Below are 11,094 nucleotides of genomic sequence, written 5' to 3' on the forward strand. Positions count from 1 at the left end.
CGGCTCTCTGTCACTGGGAGTGGGCGGGCCATTTTTTGCTCTCTTCTCCCACCGGGTTCTCGGCGCTTTGTCCCGGGGGGGCGCGAAAACTGGCCGAAGCGGTTCAGAAAGGCAGCTGTCACAGAGCTCCGGGAACAGAAGGAAGGGATTGGAAGCAACCAGGCCTAGCGGCTTCCTCCGGCCACTCTAGCCAAAAGAACCATAAAGACCAGACTAGGGCTTCTTCTTCCTCCTCTCTGTGGTTCCGCCTGCAGCTTCCGGTTCCGGGGAGGGGCCGAGTTTTCTTCGTAGACTAGGGGCTCCGCGCTACAGCGAGGATGTCTGTGGTATTGCTGCTGTTGTTCGCGGGTTTGTGGAGTGCTGTGGGAGCGTCCAATCTGGCTGTCGTTACATGCGGTTCTGTAGTGAAGCTACTGAATACGCGCCACAACGTGCGACTGCACTCACACGACGTGCGCTATGGGTCAGGTACTGCCTCCCGGGTTCGGGTGGTCTGGCAAGGCCTGGTAGGCTCCGGAGGGGCGGGGCCTAGGGAAAATGTGAGGGGTGTGGTCTGGGGAGGTTAGGGGAGGCTGGGGGAGGTTCCTGAGATCTACAGGCGGAGAGTCGGAGAATTGAGTTGTCCAAAGGCATCTTTATCGTAATACCAGCTTCTGTTTGGTGAGCTACGTGCCAGGGACATTACATATATACTTTTTCAGGTTTATAACTTTCATACATGGTAGAGACTGTTAATCTCATGTTACAGATGAGGAAACAGACTCAGAAATAATTCGCATGCTCAAAGCCTTGCGCCTAGTGTTTGACAAGGACAGGGTTTGATCCAGATATGTTCAGGTTCATAGCCTGCTTTCAGCTACTCCAGGCTGGTACTACTCAGTGCGGGGGAGACAGACATGTAGAAAGTTACAGTAAGTGCCGTATCTTTGAAGTTTCAAACTCCAAGAGCTCACTCTTTGACTATGACTCTTTTTTAGCTCTTGTGCATCTTACACTTGCACTTCAACTCTTTTTCTTTGGCCTCTTTTTGCTGAAACCTTACTTTTCTTCTTGTAAAGAGCTTAAACTAAAGGACTCACTGGAATTGGAGAGGAAACTATTTAGAGGGCTTTTTACTTAAGAAATGAAAATGCTTAGTTTGTGGGTTTATTTATAATTCATTAATTGTGGGTTCATTCATCCAGTATAGATTTAATGAGCTCCTAATATATGCCTGGATACAGTAGTGAACTAGTCAGCAAGTTAAAACAAAGACGAAAAACAGAAAAAAGCGTAGCTTATGAGATGTGAGAGGCATCTAAAATGACTGCTAGATTTCTGTCTTGGATGACTGATGATGCTATTAGCTAAAAAAGGAAGGAGTTCTCTCAGATGGGGGCTAGTCTGTGGTTCCTGATTCCCAAAACCTGTCTGACCAGTTAGACTAGGAAAGGAGTTGTCCTTGTTGGGATGTCTTAATAATCCTAGTAACCATTCAGTGAACACCTACTGTGTGTCAGGCTTATTACTTTTTTTTTTTTAAAGATTTTATTTTTCCTTTTTCTCCCCAAATCCCGCCAGTACATAGTTGTATATTTTAGTCGTGGGTCATTCTAGCTGTGGCATGTGGGATGCCGCCTCAGCATGGCCTGATGAGCGGTGCCATGTCTGCACCCAGGATTCGGACCTGTGAAACACTGGGCTGCTGAAGTGGGGTGTGTGAAGTTAACTACTCGGCCACGGGGCCAGCCCCCAGGCTTATTACTTTTTAATTTGATCTAGTTTCCTACTTTGGATCTACTAAATCAGAATGTGAGTGGAGAGAGGCCTGCCAGTAGGAATCTGTAGGTTTAAAAAGCTCTCTTCACGTGCTCCTGATGGGTAGCCCAGTGAGAACCAGGTCCAGTCTGGAGCTCAAAAGAGAGATCTGTGCTGAGCCAGAGATACAGAGTTAAGTACAATAGGATTGTACAGGTTGTGGTTGAAGATGTGGAAAGAGTAAAATGAGGTTGCCCAGGATGAACGGCAGTTCTCAATCTGGTGTCAATTTGAATCACTTGAAAAACTTGTTGAAGTACTTATGAATGCTTTTGTCCTGATCCTCAACAAGTATTTAAGAATAGATAAGGGCCAGGGATAGAACCCTGGGTAATCCCAAGGTTTAAGGATGGGAGAGGAAGTGGAGAGTTGAATAGAAGGTGAAAAAGTAGGAGGCAAAGTGTAGATCATGATTTAGGGAAGCATCATGGTAGTGAGGACCAAGAGAACTGTAAATCAGTACCCAGAAGTAAGGAGGGTGGGTTGGTTTGCCTTTTTTTTTTTTTTAAGACGTAACAAAATCATTACGAGCTGAGTGGAAGAAGTAATAAAGAGAAGCTGGTAGTTTAGCTACAAACATTCCCGCAGATGACTGTGGTAAAAGGGAAGTGTCATCAGAAGGCTATGGTCAGGCAGGACTGGGGGACTGAAGGCAAAGCTGGGAGAAGTAGGTGAGAGTAACTGAGGAAAGTGGGAAATAGGGAGTGCTTTCAAAGAATTGAGTAATGAGTGAGGCCTAGGAAAGAGAATATCCCCGGAGTTAATATGAAAAGTGGCCTGTTTGGGGGAGCTTGACAGAAAATACAGCTTTGTGGGAGGCCGTGTGGTAGAGTGGTTAAGAGTGTGAGTTCTAGAATCAGGTGGCCTAGGTTCAAACCCCAGCACTGTCTCTTGGAGCAGTGTAACCTTGGGCATACTGTTCAACCCTTCTAACACTTCAGTGTAAAATGGGGATAATAATAATAGTAATAATAATACCTAGTTCAGAGAATAGATGCATGTATCAAATAGGAGCATGCAGGCAAAAGGCTTGGGTTGGTATCTGACTCCTAGTAAGCGCTCAGTATACATTAGGTAACTAGCAATTATTATTTGTGTATTTTCCTTTTCTATTTTCCTGCTTTTTCTCCCCAAATCCCCCCCAATACATAATTGTATATTTCAGCTGTGGTTCCTTCTAGTTGTGACATGTGGGACGTTGCCTCAGTGTGGCCTAATGATGGGTGCCATGTCGGCGCACAGGATCTGAACTGGTGAAACCCTGGGCTGCCGAAGCGGAGTGCATGAAGTTAACCACTCGGCCACGGGGCGAGCCCCTCCTTTTTTTTAAGCCTGGAGCTATGTGTTTAACCCAGTACCTTTTAGCCTGCGCAGTTGTACTACGTGAGGCAGTATTAATCAAACTTAGATGACTTAAGAATACTTTTATAATGCATTGATCGGTCACTTACAGGATTTGGGAACTGTAATGCCTGCTTAGATTAAAGTTGACAGCAAAAAGTGGTCTTAACGAAACTGGTGAAATGTGATAAAAAATTTTGATTGTCGGGGCTGGCCCCCTGGCTGAGTGGTTAAATTCACGCGCTCTGCTGCAGGTGGCCCAGGGTTTTGTTGGTTCGAATCCTGGGCGCGGACATGGTATCACTCATCAAGCCATGCTGAGGCAGCGTCCCGCATGCCACAGCTAGAAGGACCCACAACTAAGAATATACAACTGTATACCGGGGGGCTTTGGGGAGAAAAAGGAAAAAAACAAAATGTTTAAAAAAAAAAAATTTTGATTGTCATACGTAGTAATCATTGAATAATGTTACAAACATGTTAAAATTATATGATTAGATACCTGACATATACCAGGGGCTATCCAGGATAGTATATACAGGTAAACACTGCCTGTGCTTCAAAAAAACTACGTGTTCATTTATTTAGTGCCCTTTCATGCAAATTCTTGGGATTTTCTGATATGGTACACTCTTTTTTTTTTTAAGATTGGCACCTGAGCTAACAACTGTTGCCAATCTTTTTTTTTTTTTTTCTGCTTTTTCCTCCCCAAAGCCCCCCAGTACATAGTTGTATACTTTTAGTAGTGGGTCCTTCCAGTTGTGGCATGTGGGACGCAGCCTCAGCATGGCCTGACGAGTGGTGCCATGTCTGCGCCCAGGATCTGAACCAGTGAAACCCTGGCTGAAGCTGAGCGCGCAAACTTAACCACTCAGCCACGGGGCCGGCCCCCTGGTACACTCTTAAATATGGTTTATCATATAACTACTACTACTACATAAATACATCTAGTATTTCTCATATGTATATTTTAATGTTGTAGAAGAGGAAATATTACCAAACATAGGGTTTCCTCCCCACACCTCCAAACCTATTTTATGATACAGGGCACGTTATTGGCCATAGGAAAGAGAGGGGTCAGGTTGAGCTCACTCTCTTTTCTTTTTTTTTTTGACTGCAGGTAGTGGGCAGCAGTCAGTGACAGGTGTAACCTCTGTGGATGACAGCAATAGTTACTGGAGGATACGGGGGAAGACTGCCACAGTGTGTGAGAGGGGAACCCCCATCAGATGTGGCCAGCCCATCCGGCTGACACATGTCAACACTGGCCGAAACCTCCATAGTCACCACTTCACTTCACCTCTTTCTGGAAACCAGGTGAGGTGGCATCCTGTGGACCATTGCTGCTCTGTTCATTACTCAGTTCTTTGATATCTTGGTTCTTAGCCCTTTCTTTTTCAGGTGTAGACGTTCTTTTTTGTGCAGACCTGGAGAACTGGTTTTGTCTTACAAGTGTGAAGGAAATTGTTTCTGGTCCAAATGGAGACTTTACAGCTGGATCAAATCAAGAAATGAGGAGGAAAAAACAGAATAGGTATACATTAACATATCATAAGTTGTCCTGATAAATCCTGCAATAAGGAAACCCAGTGTTTTCCAAACTTGCAATAAAAATTATTTTTTAATGATGCCAACCACATTGGGAAAATGAACTAGATATTGTGCTTTTTTTTTTTTGAGGAAGATTAGCCCTGAGCTAACTGCTGCCAATCCTCCTCTTTTTGCTGAGGAAGACTGGCCCTGAGCTAACATCCATGCCCATCTTCCTCTTCTTTATATGTGGGATGCCTGCCACAGCATGGCTTGCCAAGCGGTGCCTTGTCTGCGCTTGGGATCTGAACCAGCGAACCCTGGGTCGCCGAAGCAGAACGTGCGAACTTAACTGCTGTGCCACCGGGCCGGCCCCTTTGCTACTTTTTTAAGCCTTGAGTTTTTGGGGGCATGTGGAACCCTTAATGACTGCTTCCCTCCCACCCTGACTCTGCACAGTTTTCTCTGATAACATCTTATGTTAGTATGGTAAATGTGCTACAGTTAATAAAGTGATAACTAAAGTTAACTGCAGTTAATAAAGCAATCAACTAAAGTCCATAGATTATTCCGATTTCCTTAGTTTTTACCGCTGTCCTTTTTCTGTTCCAGGATCCCATCCAGGACAGCACATTACATTTAGTTGTCATGTCTCCTTACGCCCCTCTTGGCTGTGACAGTTTCTCAGATTCTTCTTGTTTTTGATGACCTTAACAGTTTTGAGGAGTGCTGGTCAGGTTTGTTATAGAGTGCTCCTCTATTGGAATTAGTCTGATATTTTTCTCCTGATTAGACTGGATTTCTAAAGATTTTTGGGAGGAAGACAACAGAGGTAAAGTGCCATTTTTATCACATGGGTATCAAGTGTAAATACTATCTACATAATTTTACTATAACTATTGTTATTGGTTACCTGGCTGAAGTAGTGTTGCCAGTCTTTTCCTGTAAAGTTACTCTTTTTGTTTCCCCCCTTTTCATACTGTACTCTTTGGAAGGAAGTCACTATGCACGGCCCACACTTAAGAAGAAGGGAGTTATGCTTCTCCTTTAGGGTGGAGTAGCTAAATAATGTATTTGGAATTCTTCTGCATGAGAGATTTGTCTCTTTACTCTTTGTTTATTCAGTCATTTATTTATATCAATATGGACTAGTGGATATTTATTTTATACTTTGAGTTATAATTCAATACCACTGTCTTTATTTTCTTGCTCAAATTGTTCCAACTTTGGCTGCTGGAAGCTCTTTCAGTTGTCTCCTGTGTCCATTTGACATACTCCCATCATTGTGTATGTGTGTGGATGTGTTTTAATACTTTCTTACTTTCTGGCACTGAAAGATGTTCCAAATTCATCTTGTGTATTTCTTGCCACAGTCCTAGAATCACCTATTTCTCCAAGGAACCCTGCTTCCTTTTCTTGGAGAATGGTATTACAAGCCAAGATCTGGGCCCTACATGAGCTCGTTGCTACTGGGGTGTTGTCTCTTTTAGTCCCTCTCACCTGACAGAGCAAAGAAATATGTGTGTATACATATATATACATATCTATAAATGTTTATATGTGTAACCATCTGTATGTATATTAAGTTAAACATAAGTTCTTACTGGTGTCTCCAACTCTAATCCATTACCACATGGATCATTCTAGCCTCCTCTCTTTGCTTATTTGTAAATTCCCGCTCTAACAGTGAGATGCTTGGCTCCCGTCACTGTCATCCATTTACTTATTTGTTCAGTTCCAATATACAAATATAGTAGAATTGTTAATTATGTGCAGTACTTTTTGCCTTTAGTCTTATAGACTCTATTTCCAAATGACCGCTTTTTAATCATTTAAAATTATATTGCTATTAGTGTGCTTTAAAAGTAATATTTCTGAAATAATCAGTAACTTTTTTATTGTGATAGAAACTCTGAATATTTGGCCTTAAGGAGAATGGGATTAGTAGAGGAGTAGAAGGTAGAATCTGCTATAATTTGTTCAGTTAAAATTTATTATTTCATTCTCACAATTATTCTGTAAGGTGATATTGTCATTCTATGGAGGAGGAAAATGAAGCCTCAAAGGAGTTACACAGCTAGAGAGGGAGCTGAGATTTAAGGTCTGCGTGTCTCCAGAGCCTATCCCCTCTCCAACTTGTGTTTCTCACCAGGTCACTTAAAATCTAGTTAAAGGAATGAGGCAGGAATATTTAGAATCAAAGCACGAGATTTATAAAGTATTTTAAGACTATAATAGAAAACATAGGCCATCGCTCTCTTAATGCCAGTGCCGCCTCCAGCTCGCGGAGCTCCAGCTGAAGGAGAAGGGGGGTAAGTAAAGAGGTCTCTATACCATGGCCGGTACAAAGCAGACTGGCCACAAATCAACGGGTGGTAAAGCACCAAGGAAGCAACTGGCTACAAAAGCCGCTTGCAAGAGTGTGCCCCCTACTGGCAGGGTGAAGAAACCTTATTATTAGAAGCCTGGTACTGAGGTGCTCTGTGAAATTAGACGTTATCTGAAGTCCCCTGAACTTCTGATTGACAAACTTCCTTTCCAGCATCTGGTGCGAGAAATTGCTCAGGACTTCAAAACAGATCTATGCTTCCAAAGCGCAGCTATTGGTGCTTTGCAGGAAGCAAGTGAGGTCTATCTGGTTTGCCTTTTTGAAGACACCAACCTGTGTGCTATCCATGCCAAATGTGTAATGATGATGCCAAAAGACATCCAGCTAGCAGCACGCCACATACATGGAGAACGTGCTTAAGAATCCACTATGATGGGAAATATTCCAGTGTTTAAAAAAAAAATTGCTCTTCTTCCTGTTATTGGTAGTTCTGAACATTAGATTTTTTTTTCCATGGGGTCAGAAGGTACCTAAGGATATGATTGCAAGTGGGAAAATAGGCGACAGAAATCAGGCATTGGCCGTTTTTCCATTTTCATTTGTGTGTGAACTTTTATTATAAGTGCAGGGACATAAAGAGTTAATGCAAGTCAAAATGTTTCAGTGAACAAGTTTCAGCACTTCTGCTTTGTAACAATTATAAATAAACCTGTTAAATTTTTCTGGACAATGCCAGCATTTGGATTTTTTAAAACAAGTAAATTTCTTATTGACGGCAACTAAATGGTGTTTGTAGCATACAGTAGATTCCATCCATTCACTATACTTTTCTAACTGAGTTGTCCTACATGCAAGTACATGTTTTTAGTGTTGTCTGTCTGCTGTGCTGTTCCTGTAAGTTTGCTATTAAGATACACTGAACTAAAAAAGGAAAACAATAGAAAACATAAGCTGAATATAGGAGTACTTACAAAATAAAAGTTTGGACCATAATATTATGGCAACTGATTTCCTGTCCTTTGTCTTTTTTTTCCCTTTTTTCCCACAGTTTGTTTAATTTAATTTATTTATTTATATTTTTTTTAGGAAGATCAGCCCTGAGCTAACATCTGCCAATCCTCATCTTTTTGCTGAGGAAGATTAGCCCTGAGATAACATCTGTGCCCATCTTCCTCTACTTTATATGTGGGACGCCTGCCATAGCATGGCTTGATGAGTGGTGCCATGTCTGCACCCGGGATCCGAACCGGTGGACCCCAGGCCACCAGAGAGGAATGTGTGCACTTAACCCCTGCGCCACCGGGCCGGCCCCTATTTAATTTATTTTTAAATAACACTGGAAAGCCTCTCATTTTTCACTTTTGGGTAGCCATGTTTTCCCATTGCCTCCCTCTCCTTTCCAAGCCTGTGTGTCAGCCATGCTAATGTTGCTACTATCTGTGTCTTGCAGGAGGTGAGTGCTTTTGGTGAGGAAGGTGAAGGCGATTATCTGGATGACTGGACAGTGCTCTGTAATGGGCCCTACTGGGTGAGGGATGGTGAGGTGCGATTCAAGCATTCTTCTACCGAGGTTCTGCTGTCTGTCACAGGAGAACAATATGGTCGACCCATTAGTGGGCAAAAAGAGGTGCATGGCATGGCCCAGCCAAGCCAGAACAATTACTGGAAAGCCATGGAAGGCATCTTCATGAAGCCCAGTGAGTTGTTGAAGGCAGAATCCCACCACGCAGAGCTCTGAGTCTGGAGGCTGTAAGCCACTGTCACCACACAGTGTTCATAGACATTTGCTTCTACTTCACCCTGGGATCCTTGCCACAGGTTCCCTGGGCATTGGCCATGTCACCACTGAGATGGAGATGCACGACAGAAAAAGTGGCTGTGTTTGGAAGCTTCAACCCTTCACACTTGAATTGGTTGTTTTCTTAGACTTGGGTCAGTTCTTTTTGAGTACAGGACTTCCTGGTGAAGGGGCAGATACTTTTTATTCATAGATAAAACAAACTGAGGGAGACATCCCTCCTAGCTGGGACATTTTTACTTCCAGAAGCTTGGCATCATGGATTATTAATGGTGTGACTTTTCCTGTTTCTTTCTCCAAAATGATAAAAAAGAATTTTATTGTTAGTCACTGCATTGTCATTTTATTAGGTGTACTATTTCATAACCTGATTAATCCTTGAGTCCTAAGAGTCATTACTATCACTCTTTTGAGATCCTACCTTTGGTGTGGGCCCTTTTGAAAAAGAGCCTTACTTGCATCCAAACTTTTTCTCTCTCTACTTTTACTTCTCCCTCGGCACCTCATCTTTATTAGATTTTTGACTAATTATAGCTAAAGACCCTCAAAGAATACAGCTTAGTAAATAGCCAATGAAATATTTTACTCTCTGTTAGTGCAGTTGAGAAGAAGGGGCAGAGGTAGAAAGTGGAACCAACATTTTTTCACTGTGAAATACTAGGCACCATACTACAGATCTAACCTCATTTAATTTTCACAGATATATTGTAGGGTAGGTACTACAGTTTTACCAATGCAGAACAGAAAAGTTGAGTAACTGCCTGAATTCTTAAAACTAGTAAATAATTTGAGGATAGGAATCCAGCTGTGTCTAGCACATGTTCTTTTTACTACACTACAATTGTGTTTAACTCTTGGAAAATAACTACTCTATTTTGGATAAATGTAGGGATCTCTTTCTCTGGAAAGGGAGGTAGGAGACTGTTGTCCTCTGCTCATCTCATTTCTTCCTTTCGTCTGCTGTCAGTTCCAGAAAGTTGCCTCCTCTGTCCTTCCAGTATGGTAGTGGTGAACAGAGGTGTCTGCCATCTGCCGGAATTTCAGTGACTAGCAGGTCTTTTTATCTTTAGAAACTTCTGGTTTTTTTTTTTTTCTATTTGCTTTAGGGAGTTAACATTGAACATTTGGGAATACCAGGTCTGTGCCAGACATGGCCCATGACATTAAAAACTTAGACACTTTTACCAGGACTTGTCTCAGTAAATTGAGGCCATGAAGTCGTAGAGTTCTCTCTCTGCCCTCTCCCCCTTTGTTCCACTTCAGTAACGTTGACCCCTTGAGATCTCTCCAGAAAGAAGTACACAAATGATAAAATCAACGTTTCAGGCTACTGAGGTAATTGGGAGTAGGGTGGTAACAGTCTGGGGAGGAAGAAGAAAGTAAGTGATAGGAATCAGGTGAATCAACCCCGTTGCCAAGTGGTTAAGGTCACGCACTCCATTTCGGTGGCCCAGGGTTTCGCCGGCCCAGATCCTGGGCGCAGACATGGCACGACTTGTCAGGCCGTGCTGAGGCGGTGTCCCACTTAGCACAACCAGAGGCACTCACAACTAGGATATACAACTGTGTACTGGGGGGCTTTGGGGAGAAGATAAAAAAAGAAGGTTGGCAGCAGTTGTTAGCTCAGGTGCCAATCTTTTTTTTTTTTTTGAAATAAAGACCAAATTGGACAAGATGAATGAGAGTAGGGAGATGTGTTGCAAGGTACCCTTCTTGGCTTGGAAGAGTTTTCGTTGAGTTGTTGGGCCTTCCATGAAGGTTCACAGACAGAACATACCCTAATGGGAGGCTGCAGATTACAAGGAGGATGGCAGAACTATAGTGCTTGAGAGGTAGATGTGAACTTGAAACAAACAATAGTGGAGCCCTTGGGGAGTTGTGAAATGACTGAAGAGAGGACTAGATAAGGAGGGAAACCAGCTGGAGGGATAAACAACTTTTTACCCCCCCCCCCCTTTTTTAACCCAGGTGAAAGTTGAAATGTTGCTTTATCTGAAGGAATGGAAGAGTCTCCAAGTAAAATCTTGAAGGACGTTTATGGAGATCGGGATATGAGAACAAGGGGACGTGGAGCACTTTCTTTGAAATCCTCAGCATTTTTTTATGTTGTACTAGCATCACTGTAGTAGAGTTGGAAAGGAACTTTGTCCAGTTGCCTCATTTTATGGAGAAGGAAACAGGCAAAACTAAGTCGACCCTGAATTCTCCATTTTGTGTAATTGCTTCACAGATAAACTGTTTGTTGCTGAAGGGCAAGAACCATATTCTCTACTTCTGTAGTACCCCCTGGCCCAGTGCC

The 11,094-nt window shown here is 42.8% G+C and overlaps 1 protein-coding gene across 1 annotated transcript; it reads left to right on the forward strand.

The window, feature by feature from the left end:
• The first annotated feature begins 119 nt into the window (after positions 1-119).
• On the forward strand, positions 120-9,121 carry SDF2 (stromal cell derived factor 2). The gene is made up of 3 exons (XM_046677833.1): positions 120-468; positions 4,259-4,455; positions 8,448-9,121. Exons 1-3 carry the CDS (start codon positions 318-320, stop codon positions 8,733-8,735), a joined length of 636 nt encoding a protein of 211 aa, XP_046533789.1. The 5' UTR covers positions 120-317; the 3' UTR covers positions 8,736-9,121.
• The last annotated feature ends 1,973 nt before the right edge of the window (positions 9,122-11,094 follow it).

Source organism: Equus quagga, chromosome 11 (genome assembly GCF_021613505.1).
Source record: "Equus quagga isolate Etosha38 chromosome 11, UCLA_HA_Equagga_1.0, whole genome shotgun sequence".
Lineage (NCBI taxonomy): Eukaryota > Metazoa > Chordata > Mammalia > Perissodactyla > Equidae > Equus > Equus quagga.